The sequence below is a fragment of the Triturus cristatus genome, chromosome 7, assembly GCF_964204655.1.
Source record: "Triturus cristatus chromosome 7, aTriCri1.1, whole genome shotgun sequence".
NCBI classification, from domain to species: Eukaryota; Metazoa; Chordata; class Amphibia; order Caudata; family Salamandridae; genus Triturus; species Triturus cristatus.
The window spans coordinates 813688582-813714971 of NC_140590.1; the positions used below are offsets into that span (position 1 = coordinate 813688582).

Genomic DNA, 26390 nt, shown 5'->3' on the forward strand with positions numbered 1-26390 from the left:
CTGTAGCAACTGTAAATGCATTTATATAGTGCTTTGTACCCCCGACAAGAGATTGTAGCGCTTTAGGCCAGGTAGCATACTGTTTTGGAGCCCAAGTTTAGTGGTTAGTCTAGTTATATTGGTTATTGCACACTATCGGGATATATCATTTGTGCCCAGCAAAATATTATTCCATACATTCACTCCAGTTTCTTTGTGGTGGATTAGATGAATGTCCTTTTTTTATCCCATTTCTGGCCCTCCTGATACTAGAACCTGTCATTCAGATTCCTGCCCACAGTTGCAACCACTGTTTAAACAAGCATCGGCATAGCCAATAGTTCTCGCCTTATAAGTGTTTAGCCATGCAACAGTTGCATAACTAAATACTTATAAGGTCCCAAAAGCGAGACCTATTGGCTATGCAAAGCGACTGTGCGGCCGCGAAAGTGAAAGTGATCGCGATCAAACATCAAAGCGGCCGCGAAAGTGAAAGTAATCGCGGTAAAGCGCGGCGCGCGCCCGCACACATGCACTGTAGCTCTAGGCTGTCCTGGTAGCACTTTTTGGAGCCCTCTCAATAAGTCTCGCCAGAACAGCGCATGCGCTGGGTCAGGCGAGACCTAAAATAAAATTACAGATCAGGCCCTTATTTGTCCAACTTGATATTTTGTATTCCTCACTTTCAAGCCCACATTGGCCAAGTTATCAGGCACAACACTACACTCACTGTTTTCCTGTATTGTGTGATATTTTTAGGTCATTACTTTGGCTTCTTGGCACAGTTCCGGATCTTGCATTGCAAACTACTGTTTGTAGTACAGTCTTAATTTATTAATCTATTTAAGATTGATGCCAATTGACATACTGTTTTGGGGAAAACTGTCCAATGAGGGGCTTGAGGAATGTGGTGTGTCAAACTTTGGTACATTTCATAAAACCTGTTTTGGCAGTAAATTTTCCATAGAGTTTGCAGCGCAGCCTAGCTAGGCGCTTTCATAATGTCACTGGATCAGTGGTGGCCTGCTTAAGAAATGCAACTGATGCTGCTCGTCAACTCTTGCAACAAGTCCTCCTCCTGCCCCCAGGGTCTGGGACTTTCCAATCTCGCAACAGAGAACAATCAGTGAAATTACATATCTCCTGCCCGCATAGTTGGCTTGTTTAAGAACCAAGTGCTATATTACGGAAACTTTGCAGTGGTGTCAATATAGCAAGGCGCTCAGATTGCACAGTATTTTAATGTATTTTCTAAATAAAACAAGGGAGCAAATTCCTTTTGTCCACCTTTCGAATGTGGTGTATGAAACTAAATTTGAAGCAAAATTACTTACCTCCGTTTCATTATTTATAAAGAGACACTAGAGAAGCTGGAGTTTGCTCTTTATCAGCAAAATGTTTTTTATGCACTAGGATTTCTTTGTTTAAATCCCTATCATGCATAACATAATTCACAATTTAATAAATGTTTAGCTATGGTTCAGTTATCCATGTCCTTTTGCTTTTGCTTTAATGCAAAAATCTTTCTTTATTATGGTTTGGAAAAGCATGTGCTTTTTCCATAACACAAGTATTGAAATAAAACCAGCAATTCAGATGACCTAGAAATCGAACATGTGATTAATGCAAAATTAGCAAGTGGCACAGCAAATAATCGGGTGACAATTGTCATTTCAACAAACTGAGCTATCGCTCAAAAAGCCAATTGGAACATGTTTTGCTAAAATGCACACAAATCGTTTTTCTCTCAGTAATAGTTTGCGGCGCATAAACATATAACTGATATTTACTGCAATGAAACTAATGAGCAGGAGGGTCTCATGGAGAGAATGTGAAGTTCTTGAGATGAAGGTTAAGAAATACATACACACAATCCTGAATTCACTATATGCCTAAAATCACATTTCTGTGTGCCAACATTGAAAGTGAGACTATGCTTTACTATGCAATGCGGTAAATTTACAGATGTACCACATCAAATAAAATTTCCTTCAGGCCTGTGGGAATTATCAAATTTAGCACGCACATTAATGTTAATGAATACCTTAGGTAGTATAAAAACGATCTCCAAAATCGATTATGTAATATATCCGTGCACACTGTGGTATACGTGTGAAAGGAAGTGTTAATATTCAAGGCAACAGGAATACAAGGTTAGGTTTTCCCAACAAACAAAAAAGTAGTGCAAAATTGACTTACCCTGCTTTTGCACCACTATTGAATTCTGTAACAAGGCATAAGCATTAGAAAAATATGATGTATTTTTAATTTCTACTTGATACGTATTTTACAGGGTATTTGGTTGCAGTTTATGCACAGCATGGGGACCTTTTAATCACAGGGACGCGTATAGTCTCTGGAAGGAAAAAAATAGGCCAATATATTCTGATTGGAGTGTTAATCTCCGTCTATGCCAAAGGAGCAGTATATGTTTGACTCAGAAATGAAAACAACAAACTTTATTAACGGTATAAAATGGCCATGTATCCCAGACAACTGGTTCTCATCCCACTTGTGAGTTGTCTAATGAGGACATGGCATAAGATACTCCAGTTTCAGAAAGAGTGATTCCACAAGAAAACAATACTTGCTGACTGAGTAGGCTTTAATGGATTGGTGCCTGGCAAGAGCGTAACATATTTCAAGATGGCGGTAATGGAGCCGTGAAGTAGAGGGACAAAGAATCCAGGGCCTAGTACAGTAGCTCTATTTTTATTTCCCAGTGAAGAGCATTCATGCTGCTGACAATTATCTCTTGGCTCTCTGGCTCAAACCAACATACTGAATGTTGTACTGTTGATCGATTGATCTCAAATGCCCAGTAATGCCAATGGATGAGCAGGATGTATTTCAGTTTCTTTCTTTGAAATCGGGATGACCATTGCATCTTGACCACATTCAGGATTGTGTTTGGTCATTCCCAAGATCAAAGGGTTTGCATTGCAGCCATCATTGCTGATTAATTTGGTTCTAGCAATTCAATCAAAGGTATTTACAAAATTAAAACTGGATGATTTAAATTATGCCTGCAAAAAACATTCATGATCAGGTTTCTTGCGTGGTCTGTGTGGGTGGGTGTAGGACACAGTTCCGGTGGCCACCTGGAGGAGTCGCAGGGGGAGTTCTTATTTCTGAAGATAAGGACCTCTGTTTTATCCCTGTTGAGTTAGAGGCAGTTCTCTTGCATCAAGTTTGCTATGTTGGACATGCAAGAGGTCAAGTTGTTCCTGTTGGTGGTGGTGTCGTCAAGTGAGAGGATGAGCTGAGTGTCATCTGTGTAGGAGACGATGTTGGTGCTGTCGGTTCTTATGATGCGGACAAGAGGTGCCATGTACATTTTGAACAGGGTCAGTCTGAGGAAGGAGCCCTGGGGGACTTCACAGATGAGTTTCTTGGGTTTGGAGGTGAAAGTGCAGAGTCTGACCCACTGTGTCCCATTGAAGAGGAAGTAGGAAAGCCAACTGAAGGCGAGTCCTTGGACTTCTGATTCCTGGAGTGTAGCGATGAGGGTACCATAGAAGATGGTGTCAAATGCTGCTGAGAGGTCGAGCAAGATGAAACGGTTTCTTCTCTGGCCATGATTAGGCTGATGTCATTTGTTGCTGCTAGGAGGGCGGTCTTCTGGCTGTGAAACCCAGATTGACTGGAGTCCAGGAGGTGGTACTCTTTTAAATGGGTGGAGAGCTGTTTGTTGATTTTTCTCCAGGACCTTGGATGGAAAGGGTAGGAGTGAGATGGGCCTGCAATTGCTAAGGTCTTTGTGATTGGCCTAGGGTTCCTTCAGCATAGCAGTGACCTCCGCATGTTTCCATCTATCTGTGAAGTATCCGCTGAGGATGGAGGAGTGGATGATGGTGGTGAGGTTTCCGCTAATCAGTGTGCTTCCCAGGTTGTACATGTGGTGAGAACAGGGGTCTGAGGGGTTCCTGAGCTGATGGCCTGCAAGATTCTGGTGGTATCCTCTGTGGTGATTGAGCTCCATTGTGTTAGAAAGTGGATGCTCCAGGTAGTGGGTGTTGCTTTGTGATGTCCTCAATGGTAGGTTAGTGTAAGAAGTTGGAGTAGATCTTGTGGATTTTGTTGTGGAAAGGTCCGAGAGGTTGTTGGAGAGATTCTGTGAGGGGATGATGGCTGCCATTGGGTGGTGAATTCCTTGACGATGATGAATGTTTGTTCTCTGTGATCGCGCAGCATTCGAATCTGATCACATGAACCGCTTTCCTGCTTTTTTGATCTGTATGTGGGCTGATTTGTAGGTGTATCTGGAGATGTTGTCTCGAATGGTCCTCCAGCTGATTGCAGTGGCGCTTGGAGTCTCTGAGGTCCTCGGTGTACCAGCACGCTTGAGTGCGAGTTCTAGCATCTGATTTTATTTTTATTTTTTCTTCATGGGGGTCGGGTTGTTGGAGCAGTCTGAAATCCAGTTGTCAGATGTGGGTAAGTCATTCTGTAGGTTGCCAGTGAGGGTTGGATCTTAGGGTGTGGGTCCAGTCTGGTTCTATTTGTTGCTCCAGATATGGCTGAGTTTGATGGTCGGTTTGGGTACTGTGAGCTGAGAGGCACTGATGGAGTGGTCTGTCCATGTGAACAGGGAGGTGTGACCGAAGGTGATCTTGTTGCAGGACATGAAGATAGGGCGGAGTGTGTGTGCCGGGCCCTGTACAAGCTGAGTGATGCTGATGTGGTTGAGGCTTTCTAAGAGGTCAGTGGTGTTTCGGTCCTTGTAGTAGTCTAGATGAATGAGGTCGCCGAGTAGGAAGAAGTCGTTGGGTCTGTGGTGATGAAGATGGTGAGGAGGCTACTGAAGGAGGTTCAGGGTCCAAGCCTGTGGTTAGCACTGTTAAATGTTGGAGTTGCAGAATACCTGACTCCATTTTGTGCCTCTTTCATCTAGCGCTTTACATTTTAATCCTTGGTCAAAGTTTCCTGAATGAAAAATAAATCCCAGTCACCAAAAATGAGTGTTGGACGCCGCCTGCAGCCTCCAGCTCAAATTAAGCACTGCTGCTGCCTAAATTGGTAGGGTTAGCAAGTATATCATGGTGGTTTGGTTTTTGGGGGGGCAGAGCCGACCGAGGAAGATGTCATCTGACTCAATAGGAAGGAGGGAGTTAGAAGTGGCGATTGACAGGTGCTCCAAGGCTGAACGTAGTTCAGCTTCAATCTTAGTTGTCTTATCAGAGAAGAAGTCTGCAAATTCATCGCAGTTGGTCTGCGGACCTAGCCCCAGTGTGGAAAGGTTCGGTTGACTGTTTGATTGAAGCTTGATGAGCTCGAACAACTTTTTTGGAAATTGTTTTGCATGCTCTAATTGGTTTCTGAAAAAGGTGGCTTTAGAGCATCTGATGCGCTTGTTATAGATATGTCTTACATATCTCAGCTGGTTGAGATGTTCAAGGGAGGGAGAGGATCTCCACAATCTTTCTGCTAGTCTCAGACTCTGTCTTTCAGTATTTAGACTATCATTGTACCAAGGTTTGGAGACTTTGGAGGACCATCTTTTTAGCTGCAGAGGCGCCATAGAGTCTAGAACAGTAGTCATGGAACTGTTATAGTGGTCCATAAGGTCCTGAGCGTCGGACATATCCACTGAAGGGGGCAGGGTGTTATCACAGTGAGCAGTCAGATCATTCAAGTTTATGTTTCACATACATCTTTTCCAATGCCTGGGGTACTTAGGCTGGGCTCTGTTAGCTCTCACAAGATCTGAGAGGAGGAAGGTAATGCAAATTAGACTCACAAAGGTAGAACTTTCCATAATTAGAGTACTGCAACTTCCATAAGAATTCTAAACAGATCACTAATTATATCAATAACTTGATGTTTGTACATTTCCTGATATCAAACTTCTGCCTCTCCTAGGAACTGTAAATAACTAGAGTAGGATGTCATAGATTCATATTAATACTACTTTATCAGGCTCAAATGTATGAAAGACAGTTGGCCGTGCCAGGATTCGAACCTTTCAGCTACAGGTCACAAGTAGATATCTGTGGTGAGTTCTTAACTCGCTGAGCCATCTTGTCGGCTGGTGGTGAGCTATTTTACTCCCACATCTGATGCAGTTATCTTTCAGTAATGGTATGTGATGCTACTAAGGGTGGTGTGTTTTTGTCTGGGTGATGTGATTTGACCTGCAGCCAGGGACAGTGTATTTTCGCAGTGATGAGTTGTCCTTCTTTTGGTTGTATTGTACTGTATTTTAAATACATTTGTTTTGTTCTTCATAGCTTTCTCAAGGTGGCTTAGTGCTCTAAGTCAATGTGGGAGCAGGCGCCTCCATAGGCTGGGGGTTTTGAAGAGTATGGCTTTATAATGTTGTAGATGTGGGAAGTGTCCTGGTGTGCGTGAATGCCAGAGGGGTGGTGGTATATCACTTGCAACAGCACTTGAAAGTGGAGTAGAGTGGTGTGGAGAGAAGTGAGAAAGAATTGCTCTTGCATATCGTAGCATCATTGTTTATAGTTGGGACGGTGAGAATCCAAAGTGTGGTCTATGACTGAAGGTTTTCATTGTCAGTGTGATGATCAGAGGGGAGCTGTTATCCTGCTGCTGTGATCATGCTTACCTGCAGCTACCAGAAGTGCAGTGTAAAGTAGTGAAGGTTCGCCGAAGCAGTTTCCTACCATCTTTGTGTGGCAATTGATTCTGTTTCTTGTGAGGTACAAACTGGATGCATCTTCACTGCTTTAGTGAGTGTCATTTGGTCTTGCTTGTTTCTTGTCTTTGCAAGGAGGGAACTTCACCATTTGCTGAATGGTCTTAGAAGTTTTCACTGACTTGTTATCTCTTGGTGGATAACATGGTTGGTAGAAGTCCCACTGTAGGGCATGGACTACAAGAATCTTTAAAGTTTGAATTGAATGAAAGATAGTCCAGTGCCCTGTGAGCAATGCAGAATGCATTGAAGGAGGAGAATCTGGACATGGGTAACCATATGAACATTTGCCTGGCAGAGCTGACCTTCTCGCTTCGGTATTAGGTGTAGTAAATGATTTGCTGCTACATTACTCATTCTTTGAAGTTTTTGTGTTGAGTATATTGGTTCGCCTAGATTGTCTGTTTTCATAGTTCTGGCACAAAATAATTAAGCCAGTGGCAACCTGGAGCTTCAGCATAAAACCCTAGGTACAGAAGGATGTGTCAAAGGGTTCTCTTGGTGAAGAAGGGACTTCAGGTGACTTTCACGTAACGATTAAGTTATAGACTGGAGTCTATTAAAGCCTTCAGTTGATGTCCCCAGTGGATGATAGAGTCCCTGGGGTTAGATGGTCATTTATTTATTTTATTTTTGGAGTTTTATATAGCGCAAACTTGACCCAAGGTATCAGCGCACTTTACATTAGAACCAGTTACGTTACACAAGGACACATTCATTTTTGTTAGGCACAGAGAGATTAAGTGATTTCCCCAGAATCACAGGATGTTGAACGTCATTGCAGAGACTCGAAACCGGTTCCCCAGATTTGAGATTCACTGCCCTAGTCCATTAAGCCACTTCTTCTCCCCATAGGTTGGTGGTTTTTCCATTTTGGCTGACATTTCTCTCGGTTTTGGATGAGTTGAGTTTCAGATGGTTCATCAGCATCCATTGTTGATGGCTCAGAAAGAGTGTCTTAGCCAGAAGCATCTTGGTCTGTCAGACGTTCCAGCTTCAGGGTGATGTGGGAATCATCTGTGTAAGTATAGAATGTTAATTTTGAACAATTTGATGAGGCGAAGGTTGGGCTGAGGTCTACGTTAAAGAGTAGTAGAGAGATGTTGGACTTTGAGATACCCTGGCGTTTGTGTGAAAAGGAGTTGATATCGAAGGGGGTAATGGGATGGTGATTGACCTACCAAAATAGTTAGTAGGAAATCTAGTCAAAGATAGTTCCCTGAATGCCAAGTTCCACTAGTCTCAGTAACCTGGAGTAGTGGTGATCAACCCTCCTGCAAGTGAGAATAAATAATAGCCCAGGTCAGTGTTACTATAAAACAAATGTGAATGTCTCTGAGTAAAGGCACTCTGAGTGTACAGAACCAAAGTGGGGCATCTTGAGGTTGGAATTTGTAACCAAGACCCTCTTTGAGTATCTGATTAATCTGAAACTCCTAATAAAAGGAGACTCTTCAGGCGATGTACAGGTGACCTCTTCTTACCATTTAGTTTTCTCCCAAAACGGTATTATCAATCCTCTGGTTATACTACATCGTTTTCGGAGGACAAGTCCTCGAGGTCAACCATGGAGGACTTTGTCCCTGGTTAAAGGTCTGGAATTAAAAGTTCATAGGAGTAGCACTGATTTCCGCATGCTATGCCCTATTCCATAGGAGCCTACAAATAGGGGATAGTTCCCATGTAATACTGCTACCTGGAGTTATTAATACTCTGGGTTATCAGGCACCGGGTGCGTAGTATTGCATACAATATTACCTCGGGACAATGGGCGCTCGTAATGGGGGCCTTCCCCTAGGCAAGTCAAACCTCTTGGTGGCTGATGTGGTTGGTAGCAGAAGTAATCAGGTGTCGTCTGAAGGGGGAAGTGGTGTAATTGGGTGCTGGGGAATATCCTGCAAAAATATATTTTCAAATATGTGACTGGTTATGGTTGTTTAGTGCATATAAATTTTGATTATCAATAGTTTGCTGTGCACTGAGTGTCAGCAGGGGCATAGCTATCCTTTGTGCAGCAGGTGAACTGGGACCTATGGCCCAGGAATACTCCCACACTCTAATTCTGGTGGTTAGCTAGTACGCCGAAGAGGTCAGGATGACCCATTGTCCTTGCTTGCAATAGGGCCCATAATGCGCTTGCTAAGTCATTGTGCAAAGCCTCCCTTAGCGGGCAGCGAGCAACTAAAAGGCTGAGCCAGGTGCAGATCCTCTTGACCCTCAAGTCCAAAAAGAGCCGAGCTTTCATATGGCTTCTGCCTGCTACCCAAGTTCTAACCTCATGTTACAAGAACTAAAAGAAGAAGCATTAACATTTCATGTAAAAAAGCAGAGCAAAAGAAATGCTCATCTAGTGGCAGAGTTGCGCAACGCGAAACAAGAAAACCTGGGGCTTAATCCCAGCTCCCTGCTTGACAAAACTGTCTGATTCTAGCCAAACCTCTTTTTTTTTCATGATCACATATGAGAGTGCCTTCAAATATAAGAGTTCAGGACATATGCTTTGCACACACCATTTGTGCTTGATTTAATAGGCTATAACGTTGCTCCATGAATAATAAGATTTTAAGCCACATATAGAATACACATAAAACCTCAATGTAGTGATATAGTCTGATGTACTAAGATGAAAAGCTTCCGCTTGTTAAAGAATTACACTTTTTTCTAATTTTGAAGCCACTCAATAACATTTCTCTATGGTGTTTGTTGCATGCTTTACTTGCTAAGTATTTTCATATATTGGTGCGTGCACTAGCGCATAGAGTCAAACCAAACCCTTGGCTTGGCTGATGGTTTCTCCTTAATTTGTTGCCTCGCCCACCTCACACCTGCTCTCCCCGCCTCACACCTGCTCTCCTCACCTCCCACCTGCTGCTGATCCCTGCCGTGTTAGTGACCGCATGGTTAATTTGCTTTATCGAAATATGTCTGGCTGCTTTAGTTTCTTTCCTCTGCGATTGAGTAAAAACCACAGCAAGGGACGGGGGCGAGTATGGAACATTACAACATCACTATCTCAAGCTGGGAAGCAGTCAAGTCGGTTTTTGGCGAGGCGCCTACCTGGAAAGCGGGGTCTGACGCAAGGTAGGAGTTTTCTTTATTTTGAATGCCTTTGTGGTTTACCGCCCCAGATTCAGCTTTTCAGGAACACGGCCTTCGTCATCACGCCGCAGGTTGTGCAATAGATCCCGTTATCCTCAATCAGTGCTCCTCATTGGCTGGCCCTGAGCCCGGAGCAACCCTGCTGGCCGGGTACCAGCTGTCTCCGCGCGTGCCACGGTGTCCACATCCTGTAGTGAGAGAGGGACGCCTGCCGCGCGTACAGATTCTCCACATTTACGCAATCCTATTGTTGTCTGTATAATCGCTCTTTGCTGCTAATGTACAGGGTGTGCCGTGGGACAATGGGCGTACAATAGGCGCGCAGTCCCGAGCACATTACTCACACAGGGCAACTCAGTTCATGCCTTCAGAATTTCTTTAGGTTTTTATAGTTCGTAGAACACCAAGGACGTCGAGAGAGGGCGTGCGTGCTTCAAATGGAAAAAACATAAGTGCAGGTACTCAAATTGATTTGTTGACTGAGAGGGGGGTTTGGGTGCGGGACTATAGGCGCTGCTACGAGGCGGGGCCAGGAGTACATATTTAATTTGAATGGGCTTCCCATGGTTCAACACTTAAATCTCTTATGACTTGCACAAGCTAATTTCCTCAATGTTCTTTGGAAACGTTTAACTACGGTAAAATCCCTTGTCTCATTGCCGCCTAGCAGGCATCACCCAGCCGCTCCTAGATGGCACTACTTTGCCTCAAAGCTCCTTACCTGCTGAAAAATTAGATTCTCTCTTCCCGGAGGTGGACAAGCTCCTGAAAGCTCGAGCAGGATCAAGCCAGATGCCTAGCTCTGGCTCAGTTCCAGGTCATTTAACACCCTCAAGCCCAAAATGAACTAAACTTTGATGTTGCACCACCCTGACACCCAAACTTAAATCTTACTTGTAAAGAATAAAGACCAAATAGTGCCCTTTTTTTGTAAAAACATCTGGGATCAGTCCTGGCTTCCCCACTTGACCAAATTGTGTGATCCCTGGCAAATATTTTCTCATCAAACCACCTTTTTGTTCATTATCACGTATGACCGTATATTCAAATACACAAGTTCAGAAAGTACGCTGTTCAATCCCATCTTGTTTTAAATTTAATACACTGTAATGTTGCCTCATTCATGAAGAAAACAGGCCATACATAATGTACACATGAAAATGTACTTGCTTCTTAGTCACTAGTGGCATTGACATCATGGTGGGAGCTCCAAAGTTTCCAGCTACACTATCACTTTTCATAAAACCCTCTCGATGCTATGATGTAAGCTTATGTACCAAGGTGAAATGCTTCCACGTGTTAAATAACACACTTTTATTTAAATTTTTAATGTGTTCATGACTTGACTTATGTAAGGGCTCTTCAAACCAAGCCAGACTCTTGGTTCGACTCTGACTTGCTATCCTTGTTTATTTGTGGGCTCGCCTGCCTCTCTCTCTTTCTCTCTACAGAGAGAGCTATAGATATGCAATATCGTAAAAGTCTTGTAAACTTGGCAAACTAGTGGCATAGTGGCTACAGGAGAATGTTCACTGGAGAATTTGCTGTGCTATTCCAGCCCTCATGGGAATGCCAGATGGTGGCGGTTTACAGATGTCTTGAAGGAAGACAACACCTTGAAATTTCATGGGTCTGCATAAGAATAACCGATGAGCCACTTCGGACTTTGCAGCACTCTTAGCTCCTGCGGCAAGCTGAATAAAACAGCACAACGTGTTCCTTAATGGTCTTAGGAGGAAGTCGGAGAGCTGGTTGGTCTACCGTGTTAAACAGGATTCAGTCCCTCAGACCCTCTGGCAGGGCTTTAAGTGGGATGAAAAAAACTGGGTGTCTCAAAGGGGTGGAGCCAATGTAATTCAGGGCGCAGCTTAAAACACTTAAGCTAAAAACCTGTTCTTATCTTAGTGTGCCGCCCAACTGGTATTTTACTGTCTGTCATTGCATCCATATATAGAAGACAACAAGTAACATTACACCTACAACAACCTAGGACTATTGGCTTTGCCGGTGGTTGTTAGTTGCCTAAAAGAAATAAGCAACAACGTTGGCTTTGTGGTATAGCATATTGAAAGTCTTCAGTTCTGAAATGATGAGACTGTAAAAGAACTATAACAGGTCTCTTTGAAGAGACATCAAAGGCAGTGAAGGGTGGCACTGCTGCAGAGTTAAGATATTTTTTTTCATCCTGAGGATGAGGGCAATAATGGAGAGCCCGATAGTCTCGCCTCAGCACCTGCTTTTTTGGTCTCGCTCCTAGCGTTGCAGTGCGTAACACTGCTCGCGCAGTGCAAGTCTTCTTGTAGGGGCTTCAGAAAGCTGACCACACGCTCGTGCGTGTGGTTTTGTTATCGTTGCAGGCTATTGGGCATTGCGTGCGTCTCTCTAACAAAGACAGCACGCAATTGGGTAAATGTGGGCGCATGTCCCGCATTTGCCCCGCCCACTGCCTATTGGTGTCTGTTACCCGCACGTCCGACATCTGTTTTGCATTGTCGTGCCCAGACTTGTGCGCCATAATGCAAAACAGATGGCCTGCTCCCTCACACAAGAACGTGCGCGTTCTCGCGCACCACTCGTTATCTGTTGCTGTGCACTTCGCTAATGCTTCGAGGCCCAAAAGAACAGAAACGTACGCACAAATATTAAGGGCCACCCCTCATTCTCGTGAAGTTGGTCGGCCCGAGCTCTGGGGCGCAAAGCCGGCATGATGTTACATTAATTCATGTCCAAGCGCTACCGGTTGGCAAGCAAAGGCAGAGGATCAATAGGAGCTGCGTGGAGCAGCCGGGACCTCGGATGTGGAAATGCCCAAGACTCTAAAGCTACATCGCCCCAGAGGGTGATGCTGCTGAGGCGAGGGTGGTGGCAGATGAAGCCTCCTGATCCAGATGCACCCTGTGGCACCTCGGCCGGGACCGAGAGTACCCGCTGTGTCCATCAACACACATTCTGAGTGAGGAAGGTGGCGTGTGCGCCGCTTCCCAGCCTGCCAGGAGGGAGGACCACAATTAGCCTGGGGTTGCCCTCATTCATTTCGCAGGATGCTCACAGTGCCTCACACAGTTAGACTTCGCCTTGCTTGTTAATGTTTGCACATCGTTTGCACATCGTTTGCACATCGACAGAAGCTCATGTGCACTCAGAATCCAGTCACAGGGATGCGGTGCGTCAAGTATAATGCCAGACAGTACATGTGGTTAAAGCACCAGCTACAAAAATCTGTGCGCAACTTGCAGGAAACAAGTATATATGTCATCGAGTGGCGGGGTGGCTAGCAGGGGTTGCCATGCTCTAAAGGAGTACCATTCAGTTGGGTGACTAACATACGTTTTTTTTAGCTTTAGTTGCGTAAACTAGACCCGAAGTTATCAGAGCATTTTTTGTTACGCACAGGGAGGTTCATTGATTTTCCCAGAATCCTAGGTGTTTTGAGCGTCCCTGCCAAGACTCGCACCCAGTTCCGCCGTTTCGGGGTGGGACTCCTCTAGCCATGAATATAGAGAGGAAGAAAGCTACCTCATAGTCTCTAGAATGCGTGTGGGAAGGAGAGCTCAGAGAAGCTGTACCCCTAGTGCTTCTGTAAACGTAACTGCATTCAAGAATCAGACTAGAGGCTCTGGATTTCCGGTCTCTTCCTCTGGTCATCCTAATGCCCCTTTCAGTCTCATTGGGGCGCTCACAGCAATCCCAGATTTGCAGGGCTCATCGTTCTTCTTAAGGCTTGAACAACTGCCCTGCTGAGAGCTGTAATTAAAGACCGCTCTAGCTGACCCCTGTGACCCGGAATAAAAAGAAATCTGGAGAACTGGATCCTGACACAGTGCTCTTTCACAGGCTGCTCCTTCCCATGACTGTTGACAGGACGGTACCACGCCTCGTAGCTACCTTTGAATTAGTTGTAAGTGCATGCCTGTGTTTAGAGGGGCTGTGACGTGTAATCCTCACTTCACACACCCTCACAAATCAGGGGTCCGCCACCAACTGGAAACCAGCAGACCTGTCCGATTGACTTTTCCTTGCCTGTTATAGAACACAACTATGAATCTTCGCTTTTCCAACCATTTCCCCAGCCACTGATGGGAATCTGAATGTTACACCGGATAGGGCCCAGCACTGATCACACATACATGACTTGCACTATTAAGTACGGTAGAGCCGCCAACTTTGCAGTTGGGGAACCAGCTTCGAGCCTTGGTATTGTAAATGACAATGCATTTTAATATTATAAAAGGCATTGCCATTTACAATGCCAACAGCTCAAAATGTCACAATTGCAAGACCTATTGCATTGTAAATGCTTGTTAGAACTGCCGGTGCTCAGCACTGGCAGGACTTGGCCCTCTTGAAGCCTCGGCATCTGGTAAAGTACGACTGTCTCCTTCCCTCAAGAATCGCAGAGAGCCTTCGCGTTCCAGAGCTGTTGTCAGGCTTCTATCATGCAGTAAATAGGTGGATATAGGGTGGGTTTGGCACACTTTCTAGTGTTCAAATCTCATATGTGACTTTATGGGATGTAAAAATTGTAGGAAAGCTCAAATTTTGCATAAAACTTTTCTGTTTTTTCTCTCTCCATGTTTAGAGGGAAACTACATGGAAGCTGGGTTCTGATTTACTCATATTAAGAATGAAAGGGTCCTTACCTGCATAACTTGTATGAAATGTCCTGAAGTTAATTCCTAAGCTATGATCTGCGTTGATGATAGCTTCTTTAGAAATGCATCACAGAGAGCAGGGCTGTACTGGGAACCAAAGTAGCCTTGACAATTTAGGACCAGCCCCGCCACCCCTCCTCCTGGGGGTAGGGGGCGGGTGCAAGTGTGACGCACTGCTGATTTTATTACCGGGGTGAGATATTGCAGCAACGCTTCAAAACCGGCCCCCAGTAACAAACACCCCACCCTTCCAGCCTCCCAGGAAAGTGCCCCATGCCTGCAATGGCCAGTCCGGCCCTGATAGAGAGCCACGGTTTCAAAACTGTTATTCAGTGCTCTGATGTCACAGCTTGATAAACGAGTTTCTATTTTCACAGCTCTGATATTAGAGTAGTATGTAGGGTGGGAGGGGGTGGGGATGTCATGGCAGAGGATGAATGGGAAGGTGGGGCAGAACACCAGGCATTGGTTTGTAGGTCGAGCCTACCAGACAACACAGCTGTCTGGTTGAAAAAGACCTATTGCCAGCTTACCAAGAACTTACAGTGGGCTTAAAGCCTACTTGTTGCTTACCATAGGCTGCGTTTATTGTCACTCTCAGTAAAATTTGACATAATTATAATTTGCACCGCCGTAGATTTCAGATGTCATCAGCGATGTATTATGTGAAGTTGTAAGCAGTGCATCACAACAATTATATATATATATATAACAGTGCAACTTATACTTGTCAGTTACTTATAACTGGCAAACTTCACTGTTTAAAAAAAAAAAAATGTAAACAGTGGTGCTTTTTTAGTGAATTTCTAAGGATTTTTTTTTAACATAAATTAAAATCTTACTTTTATCTTCACATATAACTCCACGTTAACAGTAGTTATTTTAGTGAATTTCTCTGTGTTTTTCTTCTTAACATAAAGTAATATGTTATTATATGTTTGCAGTTAAACCATCGACACATGCAGCTGAAGGGCATGCACGGCAGTGTTCAACATCTGCCGGGCACGGCTACTGCGGCAGCAGATTGGCCACACGGCAGACAGGCCGACTGCCCCCAAGGGTATTCTTCTTTCTTCTTTTAAGCTTTATTTCGGCTTATATAGCCATAAAAGCAAGAATACATAAAACATTTCCAACATGTAAATACAAATACACAGACCAAATCTTCAAGATAATACATACGGAGGGGCAAACAACAATTAATCACGTCTCGGTTGTGCAACTTACAGCTTTAAAATCAAAGACATACATTATAATTTAATTTAAAATGCCAGATTTTTTTTTTTTTAACTTTTTTCTAAAAGCATATTAAAAAGTAGGAATCAGTGCAATTCATAATAACTAACTAGGCCAAGGAAGGGTGCAAACCGCATCTGTACATTACAACTTGCAACCTATCTGTTTCCTTATAAGGTACACGTTAAATAGGAACCTACTTGTACAAAACACTACTAGTTGCGAGGTATTTGACTTTTTACGTTCTGCCTCTTTATATGACCTAATCCCCATGTTTTTACATAAGGGTTTGATCCAACGGTCCCTTGATTTTTTTTTATAGGCTGGGCAGAAAAGCAATAGATGGGCATCATCTTCTTTTGCTTTTTGAAAGCAAAGGGTACACAGCCCACTGGCCTCCTTACCCCCCCACCTACAAGTGTTTGCAGAAGTCTGTAAGACCCAATATCTAAATTGCAGATATAATGTTTTTGCTAAGGGTGGTCTTATCTCGTCCATGAATTGTTCAAATTCAGGAATATCCTTTATGGTCAGAAATCTCTGGGTCAATGTGCCAAATGTTGAACTAAAAAATAGTTCGCCATTGATATGTGTCCAGAAAGTAGACTTCACAAGCTTTTTGAAGGGCGGAGTCAAATTCTGAGGTTCTTCCCAAAAGTGGGAGAACCCTAGCCTGGTAAACCACTGGGAAATGTGCTTTAACCACGCAATCTTCTTATACCCATCAATCCGGATTATTTCTATCAGTCCACTCTTATAGTCACTCAACTCCGGGGTTGTCCATAACCTAACCCAGTACAATAGTGGCCTTAGTATGGCTTGGTAGTCTGTCCTTTTAAGATTAATATCCATAAACACTGGAACTATGGGGGTTCTAATTGGTATTTTAAGCAACCTGCGTATAAAATAATTTTCTTCCTTCTCAAAGTTGCTTTTACAAGAATGCCCCCATACTTCAGCGCCATAAAGTGCCGCTGATTGAGCCTTCGCTTTAAATAATTCAAGTGCCGGCGTAATAGCTTTAGAGTGACTACTGCCGTGCACCTTTTAGAATAGGCATCGAATTTTGTTTTAAGATTAATGTACTTTTTTCCAACTGCCCCTTCCAAGAAGGCGTACTATCCAGCATGATTCCTAGATAATTAAAACTCTCCACATACTCCAATTTTTGATTGTTTAAGGCCAGATTCTTCCTAAAAGACTTCTGGGGATTTATGGACATATATTTTGTTTTAGATACATTTATTTCTAACCCCTTCCCCACACAGTAATTATTAAAGGAATTCACTAAGTTTTGCAGACCCTTTGGAGTCTGTGAGATGAGAATTGTATCATCGGCAAAAAGTAATGCCGTGACCGCCTCATCTCCTAGTTTCGGGGAGTCATGTTTACAGTCTCTTAGGTAAGTAGGTATATCATTAACATATAATGAGAAGAGTGTAGGCCCCAGCACACAGCCTTGGCGTACACCCCGTCCTACTGGAATAGCTTTTGAGGTTTCACCTCCCTTCCCCCATCTAACTTTGGCATAATTCCCTGTGTGTAGTCTAATGAGTTCTTTACGTAGCTCACTAGGGACCGCCATGTTCTCAAGAGTAGACCACAACAATTTACGTGGTACGAGGTCAAAGGCGGCCCTCAAGTCAATAAATGCCACATACAAACTGCCCTTCCTTATGTTAATGTATTTCCAGCAGATGCACGTAAACCTGAATACTTTATCAACCATGCTGGTTTTTGACCTAAACCCTGCCTGGTATTTAGTTAATATCTGAGTCCCCTCTATCCATACTAAAAGTCTATTTAAAATATGTCTGGCAAAAACCTTTTGTAAAAGATCTATTAAACTTATAGGACTATAATTGGCCGGATTATAATGGTCGCCTTTCTTAAAAATCGTTACAATTTCAGCCCCTTTCCAGGTTTCGGGAATTGGCATTCCGGCCACTATAGAATTACATAGGAAATTAATATAGGGCCCCCAAACATCCACATCGTGCTTTAATAGATCACCAGGGATTTTGTCAGGACCAGGGGCTTTACCCATTTTGACGGCCTGTAATGCCTCGATAGTCTCTTCTAGACCAAATCGCAAGTGAGAGTTATCCGATGATAGATTAGTCTCTTGGTCCCCCATGGTCAACCCCTCATTGACATTAGAATATAGTTTAGAAAAATGGTCACACCATGTTTTTTCATTTAAATAGATATCCCTAGGTGATCTGCCCTTTTTATTTCCTTTTGAGATTAAATTCCAAAAAGCGCCCTGATCTCTCAGTTTAGCCGCATTTAGAAGGTCATCCCATAGGGCATCGTCCCACGCTTTTTTTGCTTGGGTCAGTGTTTTATTATATACCTGTCTGCTATCACTTATACCCTGAGGGTTCTTTAGTCTAACAGCCTGGATCAAATTGGACTTGGCTACACGACAATCCTTATTATACCATTTGATTAACTACCTCTAAATGGTTTTCTTTCTGATTCTTATCCTTTTTGTTAATTTTACTTAAGTGAGGAGTTAGCGCATCTACCAATTTATAATGCAGATCTAAAACACCCTGGGTGCCCAATAAGGGCATCTGGCATGCTTCAATGGTATCAGCAAAGGTACTGTAAATATTTAGCATCGTCTCTTCTTTAGCCAGGATGTAGGGCCATCTTATAGCACGCCTATTGTTTGTTACCTGGAGTTCCCCAGGGGGGCTACTTAACATAACTTCTTCAGCTATGTTAGATATAAAAGGCTCTGAGTATAACCATAGTTGAAGAGGAAAATGGTCACTCTCTGTCCTATGATCTATTTTAAAATCAATTATTAAGTACCATAGGCTCATGGAGACCAATATAAAATCTATATGTGACCTACAGTTGCCTTTACAAAATGTTGAAGCCGATGGTCTATCGGACTGAAAACGGCCATTACATGCCCTTAAATCATGGGTCACTGACTTTTGTAAAATCTGCATAGCAGGTATGGAGTTTTTAGCTGAACCAGTGGAATCCAGAGGCAGGACATTGTTTGCAATATCCTGTTCGTCAAATAGAATGTCCAGGCCCAACACTGGTTCATATTTACAATTAAAATCCCCTCCAAGTACTACCTGTACATTTGGTCTTGGTGTATCTAAAAAAGAATCCAAGAGCTCTACCACCTTCGATTCCTTATTAAGAGGGTGTGGTCTATTATAAATATTTAGTAAATATATAGTTTCTTTTCCCCTAGTCACCATTTTTAATCCCAGTAAATCGGGGGAAGAAATCGACAGTTGGGTGATATCTAGTTCCAGAGTAACCCTTACCCAAATCACCAAGCCCCCTGACGCTCTTCCTCTTACTGACGGAATTGCGCCACAACAGAATGTTTTGTACCCTAGTCTATGCGGCATTTCTATAGCCCAAGTCTCCTGAAGGAGAATGATATCATACTCCTCAATATAAGAACACCAGGCTGCATCCCGTAGGTTCCTGGCTATCCCTGCTATATTCCATGATGTTAATCTAACAGGTAAATTTTCTTTTGGGCAAGGTAAAGATACATTCACCAATCTGTCATGCCTTGCTGCACCATCTACAGGGCTACTTGAGGTATTAGTTCCATCAACTGGGAGTTTTACAATATTAATCCCCTCTATCTCAGTACTCCTAATGCAACACTGTCCAGCCTCACCCAGACTAGCATTACTAGCTCCTATATTGTTTGGGAGCTCATCAATTACCACAGCTTTGAGAGTCGAGACAGGCCTAGCTCTAGCATCATAAGATAATGTGGGAGCCTCCATCTTTGTTTGTTCAGGCTCTACAATACTCAAATTCATATCCCCAGCCTGAATGACTATAGTAGCCTCTAAATCAGAATTACCGACCGCCGAAAGTCAATCATTCTGATCCAGAGTACTTAATGCCAGGTATCTGTTATTTGTAGGGTATTCAAACACCCCCCCCCCGCCCCTCTTTCAAACGGCCATCCAGCCACAGACCCCCCTCACTCCTCATTTTATTTTTTTAGGGGGTCAGGGATCGAGGCCCAGAGTCCTAAAATGGCAACAACAACATTTTTGTTCATGGTGCGGTTGCCAATGATTTCACACTGTCCCTGACCAATCAGTTTGGACATTTGTTCCCAGCGGACTCTTGCTGGAGTCCCACAGTAATATATGTCTATACATTTTAAGCCATAATTTCTCTGAAACAACAGAACTTACTTCTACACAATAAAAAAACTTCTGGATAAATATCTAGTTTCCTGCCAGATTTGGTATAATTTGATGTAATTCTGTTCAGCTGTTTTTTCTGTATTGTCTAATTATCCTATGGATAAAGCACGGGGGGACAAGTGTTTTAGCACCCTCCCTTTTTCTCAACCCCAGTATGGCGGATCACCCCAAACCTCTCCAGGAAGGAGCTGAGGCAGATCTGTTTTTTTGTTTTGTTTGCTTTGTTTGGAGAGGTTCGTGAAGACTCATCAGGCGGCACCAAAGTTATGACCAAAGTAAACAATGCTCTTCCTATGGACACTGTTTTGAGTCACACTTGTATTCTCCCTCTTTCCGAACATCATTGATAATTTGCTACCACAGCCTGTAGCAAGGGGCAGTGGGTTGCCTAATTAAGCCATTGCCTCTTTCCACTGAGTCGCAGCATTTTTCTCTTGCACATGTGCCCATCTGTCTATGAAGTAGTGCACTTGAGCATTGGGGCTTTTTAAAACAAAAAAGTATTTGTTTTTGTAATGGGTCTTTTATTTACATTTTTTGCAAACATAACCTCGACACCTTTGCATGGCGACATTTACTTTTTTTTTTTTACTTTTACACTTATAATATTTATTTCACTTTTGCAAAAAGAAATTACATTACAGGTTTCCAAACTTCATAGTTATTGGCTTTGTTAATGATTGTATTTCTTGGTAAGGGTGAGGAGTGTTTTGCAAAGGGTGTTGAGCTCAGGTAGCTGGACACCCCTGTATACATGATTCCACTACCCCTGTGCTGATCATCTGAGCAGGTGAAGAAAGTGTGTGTATTGGGTGGCGGAGGGGCGGGGGTCATACATAACAAAATCATACAGGAGTAATGGTAAATAAAGGGAAGCTTTTTGCCTCTTGGTTCAAGACAACTTCATAGACCATTCTTGCTTCCCTCTCGTTGTCTATTTGATGTTCCACAGAACCCTTTGCAGATAAATATTCTATTATGTATTCCTCCATCTATAATTATGTCTTTCTCAAGGAGACTAATCGCCATTTGTTAAATCTGTTCATTCAGTAAAAACAAAGGTACTATGGCAGCAGTTTGCATACACAAGGTAGTAGCTGCATTCTCCTGTGGAATTTTACAACCTTTTTATAAATTGATCATTTGGAAGCATACCTTTGCAAAATATGAAACTTGTGTGCTACTGTTTAAATTACCACTTGTAATTTTCCTAAGGATGACTGCCCCATCGAGAAGTTGTGAATGTATCCATTAAGGTGACTGTGGTTCTTTTTAATATATTGGCCTGCAGGTCGGTGAGTGTTAGAAATGGTGGGCTCTAGTTGGCAGAAGTAGGTACCTTTGTCCAAATAGGGACCCTTGCTTTTAGTCAGGGTTAGGGAGATACACACTTTAGATACCCCTGCTCACCTTCTTGGTAGCTTGGCACGAGCAGACAGGCTTATCCCATAGGCAATGTGAAAATAATTTTACTCAAACACACAGTAATACAGTGATAACACCACAAATGGACACTACACCAGTTTAGAAAAAGAAAGTATCTTTATCTAAACTGAACAAGACCAAAACGACAAAAGTCCAGCTTACTAGTATTAAGAAAAATGACTTTCAAAAGGTTTTAGCAACTGAGATCAGAGAAAACTATGGATGCGTGATTTCTTGCAAAGTACATGTCGTTGCGACAAAATTCACCAAGCCAAACAGCCGCATCGCTGGAAAGCGTAGAAAAACAAAGAGATGCGTTGTTTCCTGAGACCTTTGTGGATGCAATGCGACAGTTCCGCTGGGCACAGGGAAGTGGTGCATCAGGTCCGGTCTCTAGGGAGAAGCTATGCGTCAATTCTGAGATGACTCCATTCCGCGGGTGATGCATCGGGGCAAACTTGCCACACAGGGATGATGCGTGGAAATCTGGCATGCGTCAGCGAGCAAAGTGGCGTTGAGCGGCGCTGCATCGGTTTCTTCAGCCACGATCCCTCAATGCGTCGATTCTTGCTGCAGTGACAGGCGCTGCATCAGTTTCAGGCGTGGCGGTGCGGGGAGATTCTTCTCACGCCACGATGTTGTGTCAGAAAAACTGTTGCAAGAAGAACGATGCATCAATTTTCTTGTTTTGTTGCTTTCCAGCTCCCGGCAGCAGAAACAACTTCAAGAGGCCCCACATAGTCAGAGGCGCTTCTTGGCAGGTCAGAACTCCCAGCAAGGAAGTTCGGGGGAGCTGGGGTTGAAGTCTTGTGTTCATGAGACTTCAAAACAGGAGGCAAGCTCTATTCAAGCCCTTGGAGACTTTGCTCAAGCAGGGGACACAGCACACAGCAAAGTTCTTCTCCATTCATTGTCAGAAACAGCAACTGCAGGCCAATCCCAGACACACAAGCACGGGCAGTACTTCTCCTCAGTTTCTCCAGCTCTGCTCCATGGCAAAGGTTCCTCTTGATTCCAGAAGTAGTCTAAAGTTCAGGGGTTTTAGGTCTAATACTTATACCCCAACAATGTCTTTGTTCTCTTTGTGAAGAGAAGCCCAGTGCTCAGTCAAAACCAATTCTGAGGGGCACTTTGCAAGTGCACAGTAACCTCCATTGTCAGTGTGAGCCCTGCCTCCAGACACACCATGGGGGGAGGGAGGCAGGCGGAACCATCATTGTGGAAGGCAGGCACAGCCCTATTCAGGTGCAGGTGCTACTCCTCACACCAATCCAAATGCAGACCACGCCTATTCAGCCTAGCGCTGACTCATCCAGACTCTCTGGAGCCACTGCACATCCCCAGCCCCTGCCTCTCCAAAGCCAAACAGTCAATACACATCCTAGCAAAGGCACACTGGATGGCTAAGCAAGAAAATACCTACTTTTTAAAAGTGGTATTTTCAAACACAGATTGTAAAATCACCCTCAATAAAAGATGCATTTTAACATTCTGAGTACAGGCATACTAAACTTTATTTTCATATCTGGTTCCCAGGGGCAGTTATGCTAATAAGATGAAATAAGCAAACTCCCAATTCTATCCTATGAGAACAAATAGCCTTACAATAGTGAAATCGAAATTGGAAGCATTAAACTATCAGGACATGCCACACACATCAGGGCATGTCCTGCCTTTCAAATACACTGTACCCTGACCACAGGGGTACCTTGGGCCTACCTTAGGGGTGATAACATGTAAGAAAAGGGAAGGTGAGGGCCTGGCAAGTCACTTGCCATGTCGACATGGCAGTTATCAACTGCACACAGACACTGCAGTGGCAGATCTGAGTTACCTTTTAAGGGCTGCTCATGTGGGTGGCACAATCAGTGCTGCAGGCCCACTAGTAGTAGTTGATTTGCAGGCCCTGGTACACTCAGTGCACTTTACTAGGAGCTGATTGGTTATTCATGATTGGCATATTTGATTTACTAATCATGGATAACAATTTACACAGAGAGCATATGCACTTTAGTTCTGATTAGCAGTGGTAACGTGCTCAGAGTCCTAAAACCAACAACTGGTCAGGAACAAATAGGAGGAAGTAGGAAAAAGTTTGTGGATAACCCTGCAAAAAGGGCCAAGTCCAACAGTGTGTGTGCCATTTTTCACTAGAATGTGAAACAAGCAGAATCAACTTATTGCAGCATTTTACTGAAAATTAAATGTTAAGGGCTTTCGGATTTATTAGTCCTTTTTACTAAAGTCATCCTTGAGTACACCTGTGCAGAAAGCTGCACCCCATAACTCCATAAACGGCAAACCTTGCGCAAATTAGAGTGGGACTGTCCTGGCTACTCAGATTTTTTTCTGGGCAACGAATCGGCATTCAGTCAACACAGGAGTCCGCTCTGTTCAGTTGAAATGCTGCCAGTCAGATTGGTTGAAACATCCTATTGTTCACAAACCGGTCAATCAGATTTGCTAAAAGAAGCCAAATTGATGTCTGTTTAACTATTCTGACTGGCTGCATTAGAAGAGGCTAGCTGCTTCTTTCGAGACCGCTTTGAGGTACAAGAAGGTGCAGGGTGCCTGTTCGGGATGAGTGGAGAAGTCCAGCACCGGGAATGTTACATTGGATCCTGTCCTGCTGCGGGCGTGGATGCGTGTAATGGCTAATCTGACTAGAGAGCCTTGTGCATAATCAACATTAACTGTGATGTGTAGGTTTTATATGTACCACCGTTTGTGACTAATGACAGAAATCTGCAGTTGGAAAGAAATTAAATTTTTCTGCTCTGTGCTTTTAAGAGAAGAGTGCTGTAGAAGTTCCTCAAGCTTTAATATAGAAGACATGAACAAGTCTATATCAAAACAACGTCCTTAAATTTACAACATTAGGCCTGATTCCCTACAATTGTTACCAATGTGCTGTGCTTTTTAACAGAGACACCTGAAGGCTGAGGAGGACCAAGACAGGTGTCGCCTGCCTCAACCCCTCTTATGCAGTACAGAAACTAGAAAGACTTGTGTCTATAGCCGAGCTCTTTCTTTAGGCATAATAGTCGTTTCATTGTGTCAGTGGTGGGTGGTAGCAGAGGACAGTTGTCAGTGCAGCTGGATTTAAATAGCTGCCCCGAATCTGTGCGCGCGGCAGCTGCGCTCACAGCCTGGCGGCTCGCACAGCCTGCAGGCCATGCTTGTGGACCAGGACCTGCATAATGTAAGAAAGGCTACTTATGACCTTTGTAAACACTGGCATAACAATAGCCATAATGAGTTATCTTCTGCCTCCTTTCTTCACTTTATGCATTGCATGCAGCTGCCGTTCAAGAATGTAAAACAAGTACTTAACAAACAAAAACCAATTGTTCTAGGATGTGACACTGGGAATGTGCCTTGTTGCTCATGTTGTGGATATTGTCGTGCATTGTAGGTTTTAACGCGTTGTCTGTATTACAGGAATGCTTGTCCTTGATATCAATGACTGAGGCCCGCCCCGATGGATGGGAAAGCGCCGTATCGGATCTATGACCCCGGAGGAGCCAGAGATACCACCCTGGAGCGGCTGGTGGAGGAGAATGCAGCACTGAAGGAGAGGATGAAGGGCATCAGGAGTCTAGGTAAGAGCAGACACTTCTACTCTAGGTTGCTCACACTGCATGACAAGATTGAGGCCATTGGTAAAGGGGTTATTCCTTGCTCATTCATTTAGCATACGAGCATTCATGTCCCTGCCCCCCCTCCCCCCTCATAACCCCGGTTCTTTCCTAAAACCCCAGCCACCTCACTATTACCTTGCCCTTAAATTGCAATATTTGAGTTTGGAGCAGGACATGTCAAACATAGGTCCACTGTTATAGGGACTAGTAACAAGTGCTGCGATGCATCGAAGCAAGTTGGCATGCTGGTAAGCTTCCGAGTCACCATTTCAGCCATCTGATGGATTCACTTCTGCCAGTATTGAGTGGTGCATGCTGGAGCAGCAGTAGCATGACACTGCTTCCTGCTCTCTCTTTAACTAACAGAATCCCCTGCGAGTCCTTCTGAAGATCTCAGGTTCTGCGTGCTGAGAACATGCACGAGCTTTCCTTTGCCTTTTCAGCTGAAATGTTCCAAAGATCGTGTCGGAACCCCAGAGTCTTGTATTAGAAGGGGTTCACCTGTAGCTCTGGGACGGGGCCAATAGAAACCTAGACACTTACTGCTGCTGGGAAACATCACATAGCTACAGTATGAGGACGTATGAATGCGAAGCTAGCTCTTTCAAGGAAAGAAACCCCATTGCAATTTGTTCAAGGCTTGAAAGTGTGACAGAAAGCATTACAGGGAGTTGAAGATTCTTGGTGCCGGAAAAGGAGCAGAGCCAGAGGCTCCTATAAGGTAATACCAAGAAGCTGGGCTCTTGTCTAATCCACGCCCAAATCATTCAACCTTTTCAAAGGCAATAGGCATGACTTTTGCACTGCACATGCACATACTGTGCCGCCACATGCTAAGGATCCGTGCACATTGAGACCAGCACACCTACAGTAACCCATACACTAAGACCCATCCGGGGACACAGATGGGAGCAGATTTTTTCTATATCATAGAAAACCACCTGATTGCTGGTAACAGTGGCTGATCATCATTGGCAGTGATACTCTTCTTTTTCATAGTCTTTTCCACAATAGACCATGGAGTCCTATACGAAAGACTGAAGTAAGAAGTGTTCCATGGAGAGGACTTCTTTGCTTTTCTCTGTTTTGAGGGAATCACATCTACAGACTGTAAAGAATCTTTAGACGCCCCCACAATCACCATGAAGGGGGCTGTTGCTGGAGGATTGCCCTTTCCTCCTCATTTACGTAATATTTGTTTGCAATAGCGAGACTGACTGTCCTCTAGTAGAACAATTGCTTTGCAAAACTGTGCTGATAATAAGCAGATGTATTTGGAAGTATCCAAGAACAACTATCTGGCTGAAAAAGTGACCACCACAAGGGTCTTAGCCTGAAAGGCAGAAGAACTACTCAGACCTCCAACATGTATTGGCACAATCATCAGAAGAGTATCTATCTTCTGTTTTGAACATTGCCAGAATGAAAAGGTAAAGAAGGTATAAGCCTTGTAAATAACAGTCAACCCACGCTATACACAGAGCAG

The 26390-nt window shown here is 43.7% G+C and overlaps 1 protein-coding gene across 8 annotated transcripts in view; it reads left to right on the forward strand.

Moving 5' to 3' along the window:
* Positions 1–26390, forward strand: part of TNIP1 (TNFAIP3 interacting protein 1) — a 221398-nt gene that overhangs the window by 60632 nt on the left and 134376 nt on the right. For all 8 annotated transcript variants that reach the window (XM_085617685.1, XM_085617688.1, XM_085617687.1 and 5 more), the window contains exon 2: positions 24705–24865. In XM_085617685.1, coding sequence (XP_085473811.1) covers positions 24745–24865 — 121 coding nt within the window. In that variant the 5' untranslated portion in view covers positions 24705–24744. The remainder of the gene's footprint in view (positions 1–24704; positions 24866–26390) is intronic.